The 25056-nt window shown below is 39.3% G+C and overlaps 1 protein-coding gene across 1 annotated transcript; it reads left to right on the top strand.

Annotated features, from left to right (window-relative positions):
* The first annotated feature begins 257 nt into the window (after positions 1-257).
* loxl1 (lysyl oxidase-like 1) lies at positions 258-17583 on the top strand. The gene is made up of 7 exons (XM_063478419.1): positions 258-1795; positions 6075-6183; positions 7452-7589; positions 11861-12017; positions 12390-12485; positions 12893-13008; positions 15051-17583. The coding sequence occupies exons 1-7, from the start codon at positions 436-438 to the stop codon at positions 15055-15057; spliced, it is 1983 nt and encodes a 660-aa protein (XP_063334489.1). The 5' UTR covers positions 258-435; the 3' UTR covers positions 15058-17583.
* The last annotated feature ends 7473 nt before the right edge of the window (positions 17584-25056 follow it).

The raw sequence follows: 25056 nt of genomic DNA, 5'->3' as shown, positions 1-25056 counted from the left end.
ATTTAACAAGCCTCTGGAGTAGTCAAGGTCACACTGTCTATATTGGCTTATAAGAATTCACGCAAGGATAAAAGAAAGATGTGTTACTATGTCTGAATTCCTTTGAAGATAATAATATTGACTCTGGGGAAGCTCATGTAAGGAATATCACTAGCACTAGGGCCATGCAGGACCTCCCCTTAAAAAAAAAGAAAAAAAAAGTTTGAGATTTTTTTTCACAACCCGTTGTAAGCAATCAGGCAAATAGAAGCTTGCAGTTGTGCAGTGCACAGGCTTTTCTTTTTTGAAGGCAGAGAGCAATGCTCAGTCTACTGACAGGCGAGCTAGAAGACACACGAGAAGTCAGGGCATATTCTCATAGCACTAGCAGAGGGTAACACCAATAGTGGGTCTTCTGAACCCCATTTTCACTCTCCTGGGTGTCATTGCTCCTGAATGCACATTCAACCTCCTCTGCTGCTGGCAGTGAAGAACCGCAGATGCACTCAACCACAGGCTTTTCAACTCTGCATCTTTCTCAACACTTGCACCAAAGCTCTACCCACGGGAAGAGGAAACACATGTTTTATTGACAGAACTGCAGGTGGTTTAAGTTTGATTTTCTGGTGGACTTGGAAGGTATTTTTTGTTAGTTTGTTTTTGTTGCTTTTTGGTTGTTGTTTTTTTGTCTGGTTTTCTGGGAGGTGTGCTGTCGTTGGAGCCAGTATGTTTTCTATTTTTGTGGCATGTTTGGTATTCATCCCGTTGAGTTCAGGGCAGGCTCAGGTTGCCACACAGACTCAGGGACAGAGCCAGGGTGAGGGGCAGGACAGCTCTTCCACCCCGTGGAGGCAGGTGATTCAGTGGGAGAACAATGGCCAGGTTTTTAGCCTACTGAACAGTGGAGCTGAATACATTCCTGCTGGGGAAGGGACCCAGGACAGAGGTCCGAGGGTGGTTGTGGCAGATTCTCGTTCACGCTCTTCACGCAGACCTCAAGGAGGCAATGTCCGCAGACAGGCTCCTTCAAGAGGATCCTCTGAAACTGTCCGTGGACAGGCAAGGCATCCTTTTGGCTTTGGACAAGTGCCTGATAACTGGAGACAAACCACAGGTAGCACTGGAAGTAGCCAATTCCAGGGATCCTCTAGCAGTCGCTTCCGGCCATCTACAGGCTCTTCTTCAGTATCATCATCCTCTTCCTTTTCTTCATCTTCATATAATATACCAGCCTACCCACAGTACCCGTTGCCTCAACAGCCTCCTTTCCAACCAGTGCCTTATGACCCCAGTTTCGGGGATGTACCAGTCAGGAGCTACGAGCCCCCCTTTCAACCTGTTATTGGTGGAGCGTATGGTGGAACAGGATATGGCACTGGACGAGGGTATACTGGAGGTAGATATGGAGGTGGTTTGGCCCCTGTGCTCCCAGGCTCTCCGTCTGACTTTACTGATGATGGCTATCATTACTACCAGTCATATGGCTATGCATCCAATCCTGTGGTGCCTGCACGTGCTCCCCAGCCGCCATTTGCTGATGGTCTGGACCACAGATACACTCACAGTCTCTACAATGAGGAATCTGCTCCTGCCATTCCTGCCCCTGATGCCAACCAGGCCCCTCCTGTGATAGTAGACAGATCAGGACCTGCTAATCAACCGCCAGTCAGGAGCCCCCAATATGAGCAATTTCCTCCATTTGGAAGACCCCAGCCTCCCTTCGTACAATCTGTTCCCTCAGGCAGAAATTCTCTAAATTCTGCCGTTGAGAACCCTAATTCGAATGGCGTTAGTGTGTACCGACCAAATCAGAGAGGTAAAGTATGGTTTATTTTGGCATTGATAAACTAACACAGTGTATCTTTCATTGACCACTTTGGTCAGGGCATTTAGCTACATCTTAATAATATTAAACTAGGCTGTGACACAAGTGAAATGGCTTTAGATCCAAGAATGTGTTTGGTTTTCAAGGAAATCTTGAAGCACTTATTATATTTGACATTTTCAGTTCAAACAGGGCACATGTTCAGTTCTAGGCATTCACCCAAGGTATTTCAGTTTGTGAGGCAAAAAATGAAAAGCTGGCCATCTGATCTCTCTTGTTGCTGTAGATATGAATGCAAAATATGCAAGACCGAGAGTAATAGAAAGGCCACCACCCTTTCAAGTACACTGTAATGTTTTTCCAGTCATCTTCTTCCATGTTTATCAGAAATCTGAAGTAATCGAAATGAAACAGCTGTTTAAAATTCAACTTCTTTCAGTTTACAAACAAAGAAAAGTCGACACAAGGTTCATCTTTTCCCACTTGTATGGTTATTGAAACCAGGTGCCGAGCAAAGCCTGCCAATGTACAGAGAGCAGACACAAGAAACCCTGTGTTTTGTGTGGGGGTGTGCTGTGCTTCTACAAAGTACACTGGTTCATGAGGCGTGTGGAGTTTAGTAATGATGGTGGTGACCTCATAGGAGGGGGCTGGTGACGGGGTGTTGGTGGCTACCTCCTGGGTTTGATGGCAGTTGAGGGGAAACAAGGGAGGGTGATACAGTACTTCACCACTCCCTTAGGGGAAGGGAGAGTGTGGAAAGTCCCTGTAACACATGGGGTCCATTGCTTCAGCTACAGGAAATCAAATAAATATTTAGTAAGAGTCCTCGGGGGAAGTATGAGGAGGGTCAAAGCATGCAGTGAACTGTCTTTGAAATGTTTATTTGCCATAGGTTATGATTTCTTTTAAACTATTAGCAATTAATAACACTCATTTTCATAAATTATTACAGTATTGTTCTCAGTAGGTAAAAGTTTATTTTCAGCTCTATGTAGATTTTGAAATGACTTAGTTCAATGCAAACAACATGTGTGTCTATATTCTGCGTGCCAGAAGCTGTGTCTGGTTTGAATAGGGAGGAGATGAGGGCCTCCAATGAGATTCTCAGACTGTTAATGCAGGTTTATCGTTTTGTTTTACTCAATAATCTGCCATACTGCACAGCAGTCTCTCTAGTGTGCTGTACGCCTTACAAGACTCATTCATTAAATACTCCAGAGCTGGGAGCCATTTCCAAGGCACAAAAAGCCAACATGTGTGCAGATGCCTTAGTGCTCTCAGTAATCATTGTGATAAAGATTCAGTCACTGGGAGCTGTTGAAAAGCTGACATTTTTATTGCACTGCGTCACGGCAAGGCATTAAACTGGTACAGTATCATAATAACTACTCTGATCTATAGTAAAGTTGTGTTAAAGGTGACGTAAGAAGAGAAGTGTATTTACACTGTCATTTTTAAATTCAATCGTGTATTGTATCAGACACTGTGAAGCACAGAATACACACCAAGTATAATCTGTATCAGTTGCAATAACAAAAATTCTCATTACAAATAATTTCTACTAAAATCAGTTCAAAGGTAAAATACCAAGCACATAGAGGTTTTAGGTTAAGCGGAGGTGGGCAACATGGTAAATGTCATCACTGGCAACAAAAACATGAATGTACAAATAGCTGCAGTTGTTTCTCAGGTGTTAACACTGATTGTAGTGCACAACCACCAGCTTGAATGCCAGATAATATGCAGCCAATAGGATGTGACATACTACAATATGTGGCCCTAGAACCATATGTGCAAAATTAGAACAGTTTAACAAGTTTGTTCCTATATTTCTTGACCCACACTGGCTATGAGGCACTTTACATGAGCCACAACCCAGGCCTAGAAAGAGGAAAGGCTTAACTCACATCTCTGCCATCCTCAGCATATAATAAGTTTATCAAATTATGATTAAAACGGAGACATATTTGCAAAATAAAGGTGATCAACCAAGGCCATTTACTTTATATTGCCACAAATGTGATTTTGTCTGTGTAGGCTTTGTGTGCCTCTAGTTTTGGAAGCTACTCCTTTACAGTGTTTTTGTGAATACTATGTAATCTTCAGTGAAGTTTTCTGGCAAAGAAATCTAACCCAGCTTTACCCTTATAGCTCAATATTCATATTCTCATATTCACCAGCAAAGCCTCCTACAGTCTGGAGTGAGAATAATTATACAGTAACTTGTACAGTGCTGCAGTTATTGCATTCATTACATTCACCACTATATTCTCGCATACAAGGAAAAGATTTCAACATCTCACTAAAGTTAATCTGTAACATTCTCACTGACCACCAAAACTAAAATGTTTAATAAACATCAAAATGCATGACATAGATGCCATATTGCAAGGAGAAGTGGAAAATATAAATAAACCAACAAAGGAATATTTGAGTTTAGAGTTAACCATGTGGGTCAGATGTTGTGATTATGATTCTACATATTCAAATGAGAACACTGAATTTTAAGTATTCCAATCTTTTTGCAGTAACAGCTCTAGCTCAACATGGGAGTATCTAGAAAGGGAGACCTCATGTCTTTTATTATCCTATATTCGATGGTATAAAAAGCTTGGCAAGATTCAGTTTCTTTTCTCTGTGCCCCACTTAGAGTGTAATGTGCGGCTTTGTCACATGCTGTTGAGAGCCGATCAGCTTTGGCGTCTCAATACACTTTATCCTTCTGAAAGAGACCCACTTTCACATTTCAAAAGATTAGGGGGCAGAGAACAAAGCCTTCCTAGGGTGAGGAGAAAATATTTGGAGTTGAGAGTTCTGTTGGAAAACCTCTGTGTTTCACACTGGTTTACAGTGTTTACATGGTCTGGCGCAGGAAGTCTTCCCCTGTCCTGTATGTGTTCTTCAGAGAGAGATGTCAGATGGGATATTTACACAGCCTCCTCAAAGGGAAAGTCCTTATTTAAACTTGCAAGTGGGGGGGGGAAGACTCACCTGGATGTTAGATGCCAGGATATTTCTGTGTATTTTCCACAAACATGCTACAACTAAACACATTATTGTGAGTCCTAAATCAAAAAATATGTTTGCTTGTTTGTTTGTTTTTTTACCCCCATTGCACTCACACTACAACATGAATTAAAGATTGCACTTGATTTGGTGATTTCCACGCTTAGAGGTCAGAAGGTTTGACTTTCAGTTGTTTGAAAAGCTCACAGTTAAATGTGCCTGGCCTTTGCGAACCAAACAGAGAGAGGTGATAAGCCATGTCAGAGACCATTGCTGGCAAGTCAGGCCTGCTTTTTTTTCTTTCAACTTATTCCTCAGTTTTTCTAACAGATGTGGTCAGTGACCCACTTGGTGTGAGATCATTGTTGTTTTGCCCTGGCACATACATTACATTCTCTGGCTCTGTCTGGCTTTCTCTATGTATCACTGTTTACTTTTCTACATCTCTTAATCTTTGTCACTTGTTTTGAGAAACAAAAATAGTGAAAAACCTGGGCTGAATTGCAACCAGCCCTTCTGTAATACTCTCAGACATTTCCAAATTTAGCCTTGTCCCCAGCAGGTATGACTTGTCTGTTTGTTACATTTAAGGTTAAGCTGAAGTGACATGTTCATGTCAAAATTTGTATTTTGGAAGATCACATTATATTAGCCGAGCAAGTAGGCGAGCAAGGTATATATATTTTTTCCACCTTTTAAATAAATGATACTGTATATTTAATAAGACTGACACTATAAGTACGTATAATCGAGGTGAGGCTGTATACTTCTTTTTTGTTTTGGGGATTTTGTAGATAATGGATTCAGATGTGACCCTTGTGCTCTTTGACCCCTAATTCACCTCTGTCTAAGAGGCCCCTCAGAGTGAAAGTGTCTCATTAGAAAGCCATGATAATAATCTGGAATGCACAGTAATTAGTGGTCACTGGGTCTATAGTGTAACCCACTCTTGAACTGTGGGCCATGTTGCTGAAATGTTGTCCATTATCTCTCCCATCAACACCACTCTATTTACCTTTCTCTTAAAAAAAAAAAAAAGAACGTTGAAAACTAGGTGAACTTGAAAGTGTTGGAATTTGGATTTTTTTTAATGCATTTGTCTGCTTGAACTACAGCGAATTCATTACTACAGCATTCAAATTATATGTGTAAAAATATTTTTTGTTTCCAAATGTTAGAGCTTCTTTTGTAGTAGCATTGTGTGATACTGGATAACTTGGTGAATGACAACAGAGGCTGAAAAGTCTATATGTTATTTCAGGTTTGCCTGACCTGGTCCCTGATCCCAACTATGTCCAGGCTTCGACGTATATTCAGAGAGCCCACATGTACTCTCTTCGCTGTGCTGCTGAGGAGAAATGTCTGTCCAGGTAAAGACATCCTATGTTTGTTTATTCGTATATTTCTTTAGTTTTTGTGCTTGTGACAAATTCTTATTTTAAAAATTTCTGCAAAAGCTTAACCTTTTAATGTTCGAACCATGAAATAATTACCAAATATTGTAATTTCTTTGAAAATCGAGAGTTTATTGATTTTTTTTAATTAATTACATTTTAATTTCCATATATGGTTTGTAATTTGTATTGCATTTTCTACTAAATAAATTAGTAGATAATAAAAAGGTATTGTGGAATTTATTTAGTTTTTTCAGGGGGGTGGGTGAGTGGGGGAGTCACTCTTATGTAGAAGTGTATAAAAAACAAAAACAAAACTGTATGTATCGAATATGATACACTGGGCATTAAGGGGTTAAGGGCAGCATTGAGCCTGATTGCAAAAACAGTAAATGGAAACACTAAATTGTGTAGCACTTTTCATAGGCTAGAGTCCTGTCCAGGTTACACACTTTGGTTTATGCATTAACAACAAAATGTAAAGTTTTATGAAAGACTAGCATGTTTTTATGAGCTGCTTCACCTTTGGGCAGCATTAACCGGCGAGTGAACCATCCATTATTTGAACTCAGCCTTCAGGATTATATCCATTCCGTGCAATAATTTCTGAAATAAATAATGAAAAACATTGACTAACAGCACAACTTACATGAGCTAAATCCTGGTCCCTTTAAAAGACTGGATAGAGGCTGTCCTTACTTTCATTTCTCAGTGTTGGTGAAAAGCATCCCCTGAGCCTCAGGCCTGGGCCCTTTGACTGCCTCTGCACTAAGGACACCATTGAAATGATGGAAGTGTGTTGTCCCTGTGGCTCCTCTATTTGCTCTCTTCCCATCACAAGCACAGCCATCCCTCAAAGCCCTTTCATATCCTGCTTGAGTCTGCAGCAATCACCCACAGATGGGCTGTTGTAATTTGCCATACACTCCAATGTCAACAACAGTCACAAGATGAATGGCTTAGATCTTCAGTGGTATTGTGAACTCGAGGTTGTGCCTCCTTTTTCGCACAAAAAGTTAATTGTGTATAGGTTGTGTTGTTTCCCCCCACTGCCCATGTTGAAACAGTGTGTTTGGAGAGATGGTTTTAATCTGTAGAATGAATTATTTAGTAACTATGCTCCTGCCTCGAAGATTTTCAGTTGGGCTCTGTTTTTTCCTTGTCTTAGTTATGAGAAACAGACGTGCCTGCATCCAACACTTCCCTTCATCATTTTTGTCTTCATGTATATGTGCACAATTTAGCTCTGCCTATACCTCTGAGACCACTGACTATGATGTGAGGGTCCTGCTACGATTTCCACAGCGAGTGAAGAACAAGGGAACTGCTGACTTCATGCCGAACAGGCCACGTCATACCTGGGAGTGGCACAGCTGTCATCAGTAAGTGCTTCATAATGTACAATAGTGCACAGCAGATTTTCAGATTCAGCTGAATGAATGCATTTATTTTAACCAATATATTTAAAATATATCCTCATTGTTGTCTTAAAATTGTCAGTTTTAATTATTTCAACTTCAATTAAGAGAACATTTTTTGTTCTTTGTGCATGCGAGACAGGTATTAAGAATAAGGTAAAAAGAATAATAAGAAATCCTTACAAGGTTTAATTGCTAAAAAATTAGAGTCGGAGAAGTATCAAATATGAATGGTTAATTACACTGAATCCACCAAAGCAAGAATATACATCACACCCAAGCAAGCTGTGTTTTTGCACTAAGGAATAAAACATAAGCAACAGTATTTAACTACTGTGTGAATGGCAGTATTAAAAGCTTTATTGCCATATGGCCACATGAATGGGTATAGGACTGCATATCCAACTGGGACACCTAAAAGATTCTTTTTCAGTTTTTCAGTGCGATGTGAGGTCAGCTGCCTTGGGTGTCACACTATCATGAAAACTCTGTGTTGTAGCCTAAATGATCACTTCACAAATAAGGACAGACCTTGAGCTGGTTGACTAAAAAAGTCCTGTTTCACTTATTTCAGTAATCTGGCTACAGAGCAAAGGTTGGTAACCTGTGGAGTCCAGAGCCAAGCCACATTACACAAAAAATAATGAAATACAGCTGTGTTGGTTTGACCAATTTGACAAACAGAACTCTCACTGTCTTTCTCAGTACACAGACCTTATATAGAAATATGTCTTTAAGAGATATTAGGGAACTCGCTAATCTGATCGCCTCATGAAGACTGTTCTAGAGACTAGGTCCCCTAACAACAAAAGGCTGGTAACCTCCTTAGGTTCTCAGATGAGATTCTGGACATGCTAACAGAGCCTTGGCTGAGGACCCCAGGGTGCCACCTGGCAAAAAAGGTGTGAGATGATCTTTACTATACTTTAGTGCAAGTCTGGTCTAGAATGTCTAGAATGTGCCTCAAAATCTGCCAATTAAATCTTCAAATCAAGTTAACCAGTAACTAAGAAGCTAAAATAGAAGTCATGTCCAGCTGGCTGCTGCATTCTGGACAAGTTGTAGTTTATTTAGTACATATATGTTAAGCTGACTAAGATCAAATATTTATGAGAAGTAATGAAGGGGTGATTTGAGACATTATTCTTTTCTTATATTATATTAAATGAAGGCTGTTTTTTATCTCCATTTCAACAAGTCTGCTTGCTGACGCAGGATCAAGGCTCTCCTTACTTTTCTCATCTTAGAGGAATGTTGACTGGCCGTTAGGAGATTGGCAGTGTTGTTACTGCTTGACATCAGTCTACATTTACACAGTGGTTCCCAAGAGGCAGAAAGCCAAGGCAATCATTCCACTGACTGTGTGATCAGAATGACAAATCAATCAATTTTTCCTGTCAATCTATGACACCAGATCAAATTGCTGCTAAAGTATGATAGCACAGATATGGGTTACTGGGACAGTGTTTGGTTACAAAGAAGCCTCTTTAGGGGAAGAAAATCTCTAGCCCAGATTCTCACAATAAACTTTCCTGCCCTACATTTTTGTCAAATCAAGTGACAGTTGACAGTTTTGCTTTTCATTTCATCCACTCCTACTTTTTGCACATAGGTATCAAAAAAGGGATGAGAACAGCTCTCTCTGAGCATCAAGGGTTGTAAAATGTTGAAATTCTGTATCTTTTTTTACACCAATGAGAACAAAGAAATCCAGGTAGATCATGTTTTTTATTCCAGTGGTGGAAGAATCAGAAGTTCATTAAAACTGTTTGACTCATTTTTCACAAGTTACTAATAGAATTCTTCAGCCTGTGCTCTATTTATCTCACTCTCATATGTTACAACTGTATTAAGCTATGTGACCTTTTTGGTCAAAGATTACAGCCACTATTTATGCAGGTGCTTTGATGTATGTCTTCATATCCTGGTCCTCCACATTTTGGAAGGCAAATGTCAGGCCACTGCTAAATAGCTCTTAAAGAACCTACTGTAATTCCTGTGTTTTATAACCCTCGCTCTGATCTGAGGAACCCTCAAAGTCTTGTTTGTTGCTAGACGAGTGGAAAATGACTCACAACTAAGAAGGATTGGAATGTTTTGTACATTACCAATACAAGCTATTCTTGTTAAATCCCCTATATGTCCTTCCAACACTACATTCCCTATAGTTGACATAGTCAATAAGGGGATCCAAAAATCAAAAGAGGAAAGGGACCCTTCCAGGCATCTCGTCATCCAGCTTTGCTTCCTGCACCCTTTCTTTCTATTTCACAAACACATACACACACTTGCTGAAGATAATCATCTCAAGACTGCCATTGAAATGAATGCCAGTTCCAGGAACACAAACAAATGCTGTGTTTCAGCATTCCAGGCCTTCAAGTTCCCTCCTTGTTTTATACACAAATGTGAATGTATGCACTCACACAAATTGCGTGCGTAGCCGTTTGCCCCTCAAATAAAAAAACAGGATATAAACAGCCACAGTCATCGATATTTGTACGCCAAAAGAGACAAAATAGTAATTTATGGCCTGAGTTAGAATGAAGACAGTGTTTCGCCTTAGATAACAACAGACAGGTTTCTACCTGAAATCATTCCCTAATTGGTTGGCTCTTCTATGGAACAAATGAGTCCTTGAATGGTCACTTGCTCCATCAGTGGAAAGTACCCACTTTTCCTTCCAAGCCATCCTTCAATCTTTAATGACTGTTCCAGTAAAAGCTGTTGCTGTGTTGAAACACAGGCTATGAAGTAAGGCAAAAGGGCAATATTTATATAGTCTGAGTGTGTCTGAGAGTAACGGATCCAGTGCTTACCTCACCCGCTATAGCTACAGTCTCCACCACGACGAAGCAATCGAGGAACTTAGCAATGATATAAAAAAAAATATTACAACTACTAATTTAAGTGTTTAACTCCTGTAATGCATAATGTATTGATTGTTTTTTGATGTTTTTGGCATAGGCCTTTATTATTTGAATTTAGTTTTCCTGTAGATTCTCCATATTAGACTACATCTATACATTAATTAATAGTTCTATAACTGTAGCTATTTAGAATATAAATCTTGCTGCTATAACACTGTATCTGTATAATATATAACGAATGTGCTGGTGCACTGGAACAAGTGCGATATCCCAGATATTTTCTTTGTCATTTATTGTCCTTGAAAACAGAACCATGTAAACTCAAGTTAAAGAAAATGCTTTAAAGTTGTATATGTGGGAAAATAAAGAAAGGCAAATCAAAAAAAAAAAAAAAAGTGAAACGAATTTGGCAAAGAAATGCATATTTGTATTTTTTATGTTTTAATAACTCAGTTCTTGCAAGTGCTTTGCAAAAATCCATCAAAATAGTGACCCAGACGTAGGGCTTCCTCATCAACATCAAATTATGTTGTCACCCCTCAATGCAAATATGAACATGCCTGCTTGCGCCACAATTATGTGCACAGCATGCTTGTAAAAAGCGAATAGCATCCTGGGTCACTTTGACATTTGGGAGATGATCAAGCCACATAGCAGTTAATATTGCAGATGATTTCAAATGGACCGGCTCGTTGACAGAGTCATACACTAAGAGCCACTCGGTTGATATTCCGGTTCAGTTGAGATGATCAGTGGTCATGTGCATCCAGGCTTTCCTAAGCTGCTAAAGCTGTGCAAACACACAAACACAGAGGCATAGCAATGTGTTCATACTGTGACACACAAATGACACACATTGATATGTGCATGCACGCTTAAAAATAACCATGGTCAAACAAAAAAAAAAAGCGTAAACACCAACTCACACCCACACACACACGCAAACACCTCTGATCTTGCCGATTTGTACAAGCTAATTAGTAACATTCATACATCATTAGGGTGCTAATACCTTGCTTCAGCAATGCTTTATTGTTGTCATTAATTAGTATCATTACCCTTTGATGATTTATGATGTGTTCAGTCAAGGTGCAACGTCAGTTACAAAATGTTAACAGCTGAGGTCACCGGGCTGAATAGACACTACATCAATTCAGTTTTTGTCTTAGAAGTTTAAATTTGAATTACTTAAAATTAAGCAAAGAAGGCAAAGCAATTACAATAGCAGCATAACAGCATTAATAAACTAATTGTAATTTCTCCTATGACACTTTACCATGGGGATACACTGTATAACTGCTAATATTAGCATTGCTTTGAACTTTTTGATGCCCACTTTGATTGTGTGTTTGCTCATTCTGACAGACATTACCATAGTATGGATGAGTTCAGCCATTATGATTTACTTGAGGTCAGTACTGGTCGTAAAGTGGCGGAGGGACACAAGGCTAGCTTCTGCCTGGAGGATACCACGTGTGACTTTGGTCACCTGAAGCGATATGCCTGCACTGCTCACACTCAGGTAATCCAAGAAACAAAATCAGAAGTGAATATAATGGCAATTATTCTTTGGTGGTTCACATCATAGTTATCAGGAACCATATCCATCAGCCAATATCCATCCTCTGTAGGTATGCATTTTGTGACTAGTCCACCTGTAAAAATTAAATAAACATATCAGTATTTCACCAATACATAAATCTGACAATTGATGTATTAGTAAAAAATGGTCCCTGATGAAATTTAGCTTGTTGATGTTACATTAGCAATAAACTTCTATGCTCTGTTCATGTTTATTAGATAATCCGATCGTATTTACTTTTTGACCATTACACCTGTTTTTGGCATAGATCAGTATTCCTTACGACCTCTCTTTTTGCCTCTGTTTCTTCAGGGTCTGAGCCCAGGCTGCTACGATACTTACAATGCTGATATTGACTGCCAGTGGATAGATATCACTGACATCCAACCAGGAAACTATATACTAAAGGTAAGAGTCAAGTGAGACTCAGACGTGCATGGGCATGGCAAGTTAGCGAGCAGCACAGGAGTACATTTCATAGAGTGAGAAAGGGTCAAGGCCACCAAAACAAATTGATCCAGGTCATGAAGTTTTTAGGTTTCTTGTTATCTGGAGTTTTTCAGGTTGCAGCACCTTATGGTTCAGTGCCACTGGTTTCCCATCTATCATATTGTCTGTTGTTCATGCATATTTTATTTAATCAATATTGCTCCAATGTCCACACAAAAAGATCTATACATTCAGTTCAGAGTTATTCATAATGCAGTTAAGAATATTTTATTCTCATCTATACCAGTGCCATTGTTTGTAGCCAGTGTTTGCAATGATTTGTGTTTATGGTAAATTATAATCTTCCCACTTTGTTTAATCTCCAGCTCCAGGTTAATCCCAAGTTCTTGGTGCTGGAGTCAGACTTTACCAACAATGTGGTTAGGTGTAACATTCACTACACAGGACGGTTTGTTACAACGAAAAACTGCAAGATAGCACAGTAAGTAAGACAAAATGTACGACATTAATTCACTGCAAGGTTAATTATTGCATTTGTAATGCTCTCCCAATTTAAAGACCTTTCCCTGGAAAGAAAATGCTTTTGTTAAATGGAAACTGAAGTGAAAACTTTAAATCAGGGTTTGTGTCACTTTCCCACCACTGAGTTACATTAAATCATATGATAAGGTGGCGGCTGAATGCAACTATCTGAAGAGCTGCACAGTGTTTTGAAGTACTTAGTGGACTTAATGGGTTCGTGGTTGAAATATTTGATGATTTAATGAATTATGCTCTCATTCTCCCATTAAGATTAAGAGCCTCTGAAACTTTGATATTCTCCCTCAATGGGAGATGTAGGGGTGTTGAACTTGTTAATAGTGCTATTAGGAAGTGTATCATTGCACTCTGAATTACTATCATATCCTCTTGAAAAGACTTTATATAAAGAGGTTTGAGTGCTCCAACTAATCTCCCTTTGTTACATTGGTGCAGTGAAACAAAACCTTAAAATATGTTTGCCAAAGCATATTCACACTAATAAAAACTGGATATAATAGCAAACTATAGTATAATAGTTTTTTTTAACTGCTGATACCAATAAAAGATTTGTATACTGCAGTCAGGTGCTAAAAGTCCTGCTGTCATAGATATCAACATATCAGGTGTCCTTATCTGCACTTTTTCTATCTTTTTCTTTATCATCACTTTATCTGTGATCACATAAAAGAGATGTCTATAGTTACATTTTAATCCAAATGACATGATTTATGTAAGTATATTTTGTAGCACTACACTAAGAAAGGGTTATTGTAATAAAACTAAAGTGCTCATTTTAATCATGTTTTATTAGCAGAATGGTACTAAGCTTCAATAAGTGCTAGTGCAGCATTGAAGCAGCATAATGAAACTTAGTAAAACTAAAGGTGCAGTCTGTAGAGCAGAGCAAACATTCAAACTTGAGACCCTAAAAACTTGGATATTATTGCAAAAGGATTGCCTGTCAAACTTTAAATTTAACCACTGAATTACAGTTTTTGTGATGATAACAAAAAATGTAAATCTTGCTGAAAATGACAAAGTTTTTGAGGGCTCTCCTCATGCTAGGGCTCTGGCACTTATTTCTCTTCTTCATCTTAAAAGCAGTACACCTTGTTCTACAGCCAAGGACTACATACAACTATATTGGGCACATGAAGTTACAGGCTACATTTAAAAGACCACTTCATGACTGGCACAAGTCAGTGTAGTATTTGGCTGAGTACATGGAAGCTTATCCTCGAAGCTAATCAGCCTTTAGAATAACATTAGAAGTAGGTGAAATAAAGCCTCATTGTACCTCAGCTACTCTATCACAAACCAAAGTAGATGATGGACCACCAGTCTCTGTCTCAAAAGCCAGTCATAAGTCATGCAGTTTTTTTATTCAGTTTATATAAACGGAGCAATAAAAGGTTTAAATTAGATTGTTTAAAGTAAACTGAAAATCAGCATTTTGTGAGTTTTGCATCTGACCATGACTCACACTGTCTGCCAATTTTACTTCAGGCTGCAGATGCAAACAACCCCCAGACGGCAGAAAGAAAACAGAAAACAGTCATTTAGATAATATTATTGTGATAGCAGGTTTGAACCTCACAATCTTAATTTGTTGCACAGAGTTTATACCTTAAAAATCTTTTCAAATAGCATTTACTTTATTAAGCTAGCTGGATAGCTGACACATATCCCCTTTCATAAAGCAATTATTCTAATTCAGTACAATTCACTTCAGTTCACAACAACAGTCGCTTCAAACCTCCCATCACCTCAAAGAACTATAGACAAAACTTAAAGGTAGAGTACATTTACAACTGTCTCAACACTGTAAAATCCTCATGTCAACACAACTAATCATTCATGCAGGTCCTAAATATGTATGCATTAATGAGTATGAGAAAGATACAGCAAAAAGGAAAGTAATGACACTGGTGACAGAGCATCTCCAAATTTCTCTCCCAAGAATGTAACACAGATGTTGTTTCTTATGTGTTTGTCTTACAGGTCTTGATCAGACACTGGAAGGCTGCCACATTAGAGTGACCCTGATCACTATTCCATTGAAATGTGAATGGAATCCATTTCTTGTTTGTTCATTGTTGGCGTTTGTCTCTGCTTTTTGCACTGTTTTGGGATCCCAGGCAGATAAAAAAAGCATAGGTTCCACCAGCAATCAGATTGTGCTGAGGTAGTAGTACAAGTATGCACTGCTGCATAATGCATAACGCATGTCAGTATCCCAATAATGAACCAACAGTTCACATCCCTGTAATCTGTTCTATAATATTGCCCACCCACTTACATATCTCATATTGCCACGGTACCAGTCTGACTTGGTTACATGCTAGGACACATCACTGACTTTCAAAGAGGTGTTTATGTTTGTGTATATCCACACAAACATCTATGCTGTGCCACCCCCGCAGAGTGGCTTTGTTTGAATTATAAAAAGCATGAAATGGTGCCCATGCTGAAATGAGTGTTCCAGACAAGTCAGGGTTCAGCTGGAATCCAACAAATAAAATTAGGGGACAAAGTCTTCCCAGGTGCATTCATCCATGCAGTGTGGGGGCAGACAGAGATGCCCAGTGACTCAGAAGAACTATAATGTGTTAGTTTTTTCTCTTTCTCTCTCTTCACTGCCTCAGTGGATCAGGCTGGAATCCTGTGACTCTCTGGGCACATCCTGTTTAATGTTGTGTTAACAGCAAGAGGAAGACAGCAGGTCATATTTTCATTTGGCAACATCAAATTTGAAGTCAGCAAAAAAGACAGACTGTCAGTAGCGGACATAGTTTTCCTCCAAAACCTCAGATATTTGAGTTATGTCCTCTTTTCTCCTTTCTTATTTCAGTTTAACAGTAACAGGAAGCTCAGCTGGCAGAAATCGGTTCTTTCCAACAAATAAGATTCACAAGCACTATGCTTACACTATCTTGTGGTCTCTTCTTCAATCACCAGCACTGGTCAGATGATACATAGGTCATCAATACCATGTGAAGAATGTGTATACAAATATTCCAGAGATGCATGTTTTTAATAATTGATATTATTTTGTTGTATCCATTTTGATCTGTTACTGTAATTGTGAATTCAGTGAATACCTATATTTTTTCCTTTCTTGATAATCTGAATTATTCAACTAGTATATGTTGTTGGAAAAAAGACAAACTACTGCTATGCCTTAATATGATAATGCAGAGTGCCAGAAAGCTGTCACTACCTACCTCTCCAACTCATGAGCTGTTGTTTTGAAATGATATCCCTGCAGTGGTTTACCATGGCTGCCTACCAATCTGTTACAACACACAGGTAAAAACCATAAATCAACTGGTAATATCATTGAGCATGCACTCCAAATTATGACTTTAGAAAAATAGCTTTAGTCCTTCTGGATCTCGGTCCTGGTTGATTTGACAATAAATGCTGTGTGTTTATACTATTTATACTATCTAAGGATAAGATTTGTTTACAATAAAGACAAACAAACTCATATTTTTTTCACTGAAGTCAGTAATAGCTAGCATTTTTCCATAATACCATTAGCAAACCATGGTTAGATTTTCTACATTCAGCCATGTTGCTACGATGAGGCAAATCAATCATCTGACTTCATCCAATATTTACAACTGATCTACTATCAAAAAAGCCAAAAAGAACATTATTTATTTTTTCTCTTGCTGATGCAATTTTGATGATTGATTGTACTTGATTGTACCTAAGAGAAAACTTGCTTATTTTTGCATATTTGTGCGCGTGCACACTACAATAGAAGTTGCCCCATGTTTCGCCAGAGGTGCATTTTTATTGTCAAGCAGCAACAGTAGCAAATGTTCTGTAAGCAGTAAGTTAATAAAGCATAGATATAGTGTAGAGAGAGTGAAATGTGAGGATATGCAGTGAGATAAAATTACAAACAATAATGCTGGATTACATGCATGCATGGTTACCCGTGCATGCATGTAATGATATAATTGGATTTAAGCACAGACTCACAGACCCTGCCACTAACAATAGCAGTACTTATATAGAGAGATAAATACATAATGTAAAAAGATTAAATGGGTTTTGCACACAGTATTTCAGTCATAAATAGTGGCTAAACTTGGGTTTCATAACTAGAACATCTTACATGTTACTTTAATATTTAAGTTTATATTTTCTGGGGGGTAAGAATCTGGTTTCTATTATGTAAGTGTTGGCCAAATGACAAAATCACCAAAATGTGATTTTTACTGTTATTTTTTTGTGTGTGTGTGTTTTCAAGCTTTTCATATCCAAATTTTTCCCCTTTCTGTGCAGGTCTTTCATATTGTACTATAAAAGCTTAGTTCTTTAATCCAGTCTGTAGATCATGATCATACTGTACACTTACCAAGAAAAATCCAACAAATTGTGACTCTGACATTCGGTGGAGCAGTAGCTTATCTGTAGGTTAACATGCAGCATTTTTAACCTGTCTTGAGGCTGTGCCGTATTTTTCTAACAGTGAACACCTGTCAAAAATGTCTTGTATAATAAAAACATTTACATGTTTGCTGTGTGCACATAAGGTTGATTATATGCACTGCTCTTACAGCAATAGTTGACTGTGCTTCATGCAGCAGGTTTGCATGTGAGCTCACATGTAGCATGTGTCACCTGATCTAAGGGAAATGCTCTATGACAAGTGTAACAAGCTACTGAATTCACCTCCTTCGTAAGAGATTAGCTGTGATATGTTTAATGCACAAAGGCATTTTCCCAAGTACTGCATGTTATTTTGTCAGGCATAATTCTGGCTTGGATGCAAATCTGACCTTTACAAGTAAAGAAAAATACACCCTCCATATAAGATACTGACAAAAAACAAATAATGAATGCAGCTGCATGGTGACACCAAATGACTCAGTCATGTAATCAAAAAACAAACTGTCGGCTCGTAGTGTTTTGAGTGGGAGAAATGTTTCATCACTTATCCAAATGACTTCTTCAGTCTCAGCTGAATCCAGTTTCCCCAAACTTATAAACAGTATATTTGCATAATGACTAAAACTAGTACACTGACGAACAACGGACTGTGAAGTCAGTTTCTTGATCAATAATATGCAAATTGATCAACAAACACTGATCAATGATAATTGATCAATGGTCATTGTCCAAGATGTGTACATCCTCATCATTAAAAGAGTGGCCATTGGCCTGTAAGTGTAAATAGACTGCGGATTCCTGGTCTGATGAGTAAGCTCTTCTGTGTTGTGCCATCGGCTTAGCCAGAGTGTATAAATCATGGGAATTCTCTTTGCACTTAACACTATATTCCTCTGTTTGTGTTGGGGGACCGGATTCTTGGGGTGGACCAATTTTGGGACAGCGTGTTTTGGGGTTTGCGAGCCAGAGAGTTGCAGTGTTTAGAGAAAAAGTGTCTCAGCGCTTCCAATACTCCTGACACATAAAGGATCACTAAAAGTTTTCACTTAGGCAGCAGTTGTCCTTCTCTCCTGGATCACCTGGAGATTTCTTTAGGTGTCTTTCCAGCTTTGACAAAACTCCAGCTGGGATAACCACATTTACTTAGGGCCTTGTTGATATGATGTTCTTCTGCTTCCTTAGCCACTGTATCTGTGGGGATGTTGTTTGCTCTGCTTTGTAGCATCTTGATGACAGGCAGTTTGTGCCCCAGTGGATGATGAGAGTGAAACTTTAAATACTGATCTGTATGTGTTGCTTTCTGGGACACATCAACTTTTAAATGTCCCCCATTACTGATGGAAATCTCACAGTTTAAGAAGGCTAGCCTGTCATTTTTCATATCCTCCCTGGTGAACTTGATGTGTTTGTTAATGTGATCAGTGAACTGCGGTGCTTTCTGAGACTTGTCTTGATGCATGCTCGATCATCCAGGTAAGTAAATCTCCAAAAATTGATTCTGTTCATCTGGACGTAGCTTTTTGTGGGAGAAACGTTTCGTCACTCATCCAAGTGACTTCTTCAGTCTCAGCTGACTGCAGGTTTCCCCAATCTTCCCCAACCCCCTGGTAGGCAGCTCTGAACACCACATCCAGAACACCTCGGATTTTGTTGAGAAGGTGAGAGATGTCATTATGGAGGCAGATGAAACCATGGTCTCGTACAACGTTACATCTCTCTTCATTTGCATTCCAGTCACGGAAGCGTTGGAGGTAGTCCGTAAGAGATTACAGGATGACCCCAACCTCAGCAACAGGACCACTCTCAGCATCGACCAAGTGTGTTTGCTTTTGGAACTGTGTCTTCATTCCACCTACTTCACATACAAGGCTCAGTTCTACAGGCAGAAACATGAGTGTGCCATGGGCTCCCCAGTTTCACCCATCTTGGCCAATTTGTACATGGAAGAACTGGAAAAGAGAGCTTTGCTATCCTACCCTGGAACACCACCAAGCCATTGGTTCAGATATGTGGATGACACCTGGGTGAAAATCAAATCTCAGGATGTACCACATTTCATGGATCACATTAACTCGGTGGACCAACACATCAAATTCACCAGGGAGGATATGAAAAATGGCAGGTTAGCCTTCTTAGACTGAGATTTCCATCAGTAATGGGGGACATCTAAAAGCTGATGTGTACCGTAAACCTACGCATACGGATCAGTATTTAAGGTTTGACTCTCATCATCCACTGGAGCATAAACTGGGAGTCATCAGGACGCTACAACACAGAGCGAACATTATCCCCACTGACACAGCGGCCAGGGAAGCAGAAGAACAGCACATCAAGAAGGCCCTGAGTAAATGTTGTTATCCCAGCTGGACTTTTGTCAAAGCTGGAAAGGCACCTAAAGAAAGCTCCAGCCGATCCAGGAGAGAAGGACAACCGCTGCCCAAGCGAAAACCTGTAGTGATCCCGTACGTGTCAGGAGTCTCGGAGCAGTTGAGATGCATTTTTTCTAAACACCGGGTCTCTGTGGCTTTTAAACCCCAAAACACGCTGTGCCAAAAATTTTTCCACCCCAGGGATCGGGTCCCCCGACACAAACAGAGTAACATAGTGTACGCTGTCAAGTGCCAGGAGGATTGCCAGGATTTATACATCGGGGAAACCAAACAACCTTTGGCGAAGCGGATGGCACAACACAGAAGAGCTACCTCGTCAGGCCAGGACTCTGCAGTCTATTTACACCTACAGGCCAGTGGACACTCTTTCAAGGATGAGGATGTACACATCCTGGACAGGGAGGAACGCTGGTTTGAGCACGGAGTCAAGGAGGCCATTTACGTGAAAAGGGAAAGACCATCTCTGAATCGAGGAGGGGGCCTAAGGGTACATCTTTTGCCATCTTACAATGCTGTGATTGCAGCCATTCCCCAACTCTCTGTGAATGGTACACATGGCCATTGATCAGTGGGCTTTGATCAGTGGGTTATGGACAGTGGTTGTTGATCAATGGCCATGAGAATTTGCATAATTAAGATTAAGGATGTGACCTCCCAGCCCATTGTTCCTTCAATGGGCTGGTTTCAGTCATTATGCAAATGTACTGTTTATAAGACTGGGGAAACCTGCAGTCAGCTGAGACTGAAGAAGTCACTTGGATGAGTGACGAAACGTTTCTCCCACAAAACGCTACGTCCAGATGAACAGAATCAACTTTTGGAGGTTTCTGAGATTTGATTTTCACTCAGGTGTCATCCACATACCTAAACCAATGATTTGGTGGTGTTTCAGGGTAGGATAACAGAGCCCTCTTTTCTGCTTCTTCCATGTACAAGTTGGCCACAATGGGTGAAACCACAGAACCCATGTTTCTGCCTATAGTACTGACCCTTGTACGTAAAATATGTGGAATGAAGACACAGTTCCAAGAGCAAACACACTTGGTACTCACATCACACTAAGTGATGTGAGTGCCTTCCTCTCCTCTATGCTGAATTTGGATGCTGCGGGCTTTGCATTGCTGAGGCAGGCCGAAACTTCAACCCTTTTGCAAGCATGTTTTTCTCTGGTTGGGTGAGTTATCTGTCAGACAAATTTTTCACCCATTTGTCCACATCCTTGATGTTGCATCCTTCTCTCTTCTGGACGTTGAGGACACTCTCTACTGATCTTTGATCAGTGGTTGTTGATCAATGCTCATGACAATTTGCATATGATCAAGAAACTATCCTCACAGCCCATTGTTTGTCAGTGGTGCTAGTTTTAGCCATTTAGTCATCGAGGTTGGGGAAACCTGCATTCAGCTGGGACAAAGAAGTAACTTGGATAAGTAACAAAACGTTTCTCCCTCTGAAAACGCTACCGCCAGATGAACAGAATCGACTTTTTGGGATGTTTTGTTGTTTGTTTTTGCCATTTGCCATTATCCAGACTTTTTTTTTTTTACCAGCAGACATAGTCCAGTCACATTATGCATAAAGGGTAGATCTTATGTTCCCACACAGCAGAAACGAATGAACGAATGAACAAAAAACAAAAAAGCAGAAAACCCCCCCAAAACAACAACTACATGAGATTTGCTAAAGCATTCAGGATAAAAAGTCATCTTTTTAGGTTATTAAAAAGAATTGTTGATAAAGGTGCCCCTTCATGTCTAAATATGGTTAAACGTGATACATCATTTCTTCCTCCTCAGACAACCAACATCTTTTAACACACCCAATTTATAGTGTGAGATGGCATTATTTAACACTGAACCACCATCCTTTTACTGTTCTCAGTTATCTTGGTCATGGTATTCTTAAGTGCCTGAAATTAAGGCAACTGGACTTCAGTTTCGTTTTTCTTTTTTTCACCTCTCATCAGAGAGTAGCAGGTATTTAACCCCTTTGAGAGTTGTTGGCCTACCTTGTCACAGTCTAGTCATTAAGGGTCACATGAGCCAAGGTGTGAAGTAAGGAAGGAGTCACTACAGTCAGGAGCCAATGTGTGAATCCTTTGTGAGACATTGCTCCACCCTCCCATCCTGTGAGTTATTAAGACCACATGGGAACCGATCTGAAGATTGTCTTATAGGTGGCTGAGTTGATGTTGTAGGCCAGCACCTTTGTTCGATGAGGGTTATTCACATTGGACATAGATGGCTTCCTTTACTCTTCTCTCAAATCATCTGACAAATAAATAATCTAGATCTCTACTAAACTTTCAATTTTAACTATTTTTAACCTATTTTTTTTTTTGTCTCTAATTCTTCAACTCAGATTAACATGTGATGTAGCAAATATAGTAACAATGACTTGGACAGAACTGACAGTAATATAGACTAATGATGATTACTAGGCGTATCACACTGCTGTGACAGAAAAAAATCAAGACAGTTTTAAAAAATAGTTTTTAAAAAATGGGCTACATCAAAAAAAAAAATATGAGGATACGCATTGTAAGGACAGGAGAGGATAAAGCATCTGCAAAATCACAAAGGAGAACAAAGTCTTTTTCCTGAAAAGAATAAATACTGTAGGTGGAACATAACAATAATGCTGTGATATAACCTAATTTTTAAGCCGGCATGAATTTAAAATCGCTTTTGTGCTTAAAAAAAAAAAAGAAAAAAAAAAGTATATTTGAAAATCTACCTTGATGAGAAAGGGATAGACTTTATTCACTGAGAAAGGGCATGTGTTGCTATTCAAAGCTACAAACATTAATGGACAGTGGGAAAAAATCTTTTTCCCCTTACCAAAGGTTTAAAATAAAACTGAATTAGTTCTTTTTGTGACAAGAAACAGAATAACAGATATGACAATCTTTGCAAAGGTAATATTATAGTGTTACAGTCTCAGATTACATGTCAGTGTGTAGTTAAAGTAATAAGCTGATAACTCCGTGTGGTGAGTTTCACTTGTGAAATACGGTATTTGGAAAACACAGATGTCCCTTGTAGACGGATTTCCTGTCTCACAGAGGAATTAGAATCCATTATCCTGTTGTTTTGACACGCACTTCTCACACTCATATTGGGTTTGTCCTAACAAAACCCTGACCTCTGTGATGGGACTTCCTCTTTGTACGGCTGTTTATTCAGGCTGTTCACACAAAGGCACCTCATGTTAGCTCTACGCTTTTTTGTGAAAATATTGTAGTATGTGGTGGCATGACCTCAACTTTAACTGTGTTTATGTTAGTGTTTTGTGTATTTTTGTTGGAGAAAAACTTATGAATAACTTCTAATGAGCAAGAGAAGCCAAATGATGCATTATATTGTTAGAGGTCTTTCCAGAAAGACTGGAATTTGGTTTTTCTGTTGAGAACTCTTTCTGTTGCATATCTGTTTTTCCATAAGTATTCCTCTGTGTTTGCATTAACATATTTTAATGCAGCTGCAATTCTAGAAGCTTAGATGAAGTCATATATTCCTCAGTGGGGTATAGGCAGTAATACAAAATATCCACCATGAGGCTCTTTTACAGTGCTGGTTTCATGTTTTTTTTGTGTGTTATTGTTAATGAGAGGAATATATTGCAGCGCATTTCCTATAGCAGCATTTGTAGTGGCTGTCAAAGTTGTTAAGTTGCATTCACATAAATGATTTAGGATCTTTTCTTGCAAGAAACAAATATGCAATTATGATTATCAGAACTATGCTACAGGATGTTACCCAAGTGAACAGTGTGAGATTTTGAGTGGAGCACATAAAAATACCCCAAGGAGTGTATCAGAGAAAACCCAGCTGACACACATGGTATCGCTGAGATATAGAAGGTACACAGTACACAGAGTGCCAAGGCACACAGGGCTATAAGAGACTAGAACAGGAGACGAGTGGAGGGACAAATTGGCCCAATTAGCACCATGTAGCAGGAGGAGGTGTTGGTAAAAATGGTCAGATAGGCCTGTCAGATTATACAGTGATTGTGAAATCAGATCATACTTATCACCAGAGAGGATGAGAAGTATTTTGCTCTTCTTGAGCCAAGGTGCCCATGGTAAGATAGTGTGTGTGGCATTAAATATTCTGCTCTAGAGTCTCCTTCCAATGGAAATTCAAACAGCATAAAAGATTTTAAAAGCGCTTCGTTAATAACACATTATCTAATGTAACAGGCATCTTTTACCTTCTGCTGGATGCTGTTTATATCTTCTCGTTCACTGCATGAATTCTGCAAGCATGCTAGCACCTGATTAAAAGATCAGGTGGCAAGATGGTATCCTGAAAAATGGGAGCAATTCTGTAGAACTCACACAGATCAAGCTGCAACACGATGAGAGCAAATCCATTATATATGTAAATACTCTGCTTTGAGCAGCAAAATGTTATGTCTGATAGTCACTAAGCAGAAGATCTATAGAGAGAGCGCGCTAACACCCTCCCCCCCCCCCAAACAAATATTTCCCCTTACAACAAGCCACATTTACTTTACCAGCAAACCTATGTAAAGCAGCTGCAAGCTTGCAACCTAATTGAGGAAACAGATCGAGTGAAGTGAAGCAGAACTGATTAGATCTTCCAGCATTCTCAGTGGCAGACGTCATTGAATACACAAAACCCCTGCAGAACTAGAATTCATGGACGTAAGATTAAAAGCACTCGGAAACACCTTTTCCAGGATTTTGAAGCTGTCGGTCGTTACAAAGTGAAGGCTTTATATCGTTAGTGTACATTGGTTCAATTTGCGGTATAAACAGTGAAGCAAGAGTATAAGTGGGACATTACATTTGTACTGACTGCATCAAGAGGAGTCAATCCCAGAGGATCTGTGATGAATACTGCCAGATTGTAGAGGTTGTGATGAAATATTTCTGACCTACCATCACCTACGGAGACTATTTTATCTCTTTCCAACAGCCATTGGCATCTTTGTTAAGTGGTGATCACAATATAATCAAACAGGAAGTGGTAGAGGTGAAAAGCTGAAAACTGCTGTTACATTTTTCCTCATTTACCCCACATTGCTTGTTTAGTCTTCCATCCTCTTTTTCCACTTTTCCTTCCCTCTTAACCAGATAGTGTAGTTGAGCTGACATTTATCTTGCTCATGCAGTGCATAATTATAGGTTTACAGTGACACTGTACAGTGACACTGAGTGTTGACAAGATGACAACACAGCT

This window comes from Pelmatolapia mariae, linkage group LG1, assembly GCF_036321145.2.
Source record: "Pelmatolapia mariae isolate MD_Pm_ZW linkage group LG1, Pm_UMD_F_2, whole genome shotgun sequence".
NCBI lineage: Eukaryota > Metazoa > Chordata > Actinopteri > Cichliformes > Cichlidae > Pelmatolapia > Pelmatolapia mariae.
This window is presented reverse-complemented; position numbering and strand designations above follow the sequence as displayed.

Excerpts from the sequence above, each read along its gene's own strand:
- loxl1 (XM_063478419.1), top strand. The coding sequence starts at position 436 with ATGCACATTCAACCTCCTCTGCTGCTGGCAGTGAAGAACCGCAGATGC. Across the intron at positions 6,184-7,451 it reads GAGGAGAAATGTCTGTCCAG|CTCTGCCTATACCTCTGAGA; the intron begins GTAAAGACATCC and ends TGCACAATTTAG. Across the intron at positions 12,018-12,389 it reads CCTGCACTGCTCACACTCAG|GGTCTGAGCCCAGGCTGCTA; the intron begins GTAATCCAAGAA and ends CTGTTTCTTCAG.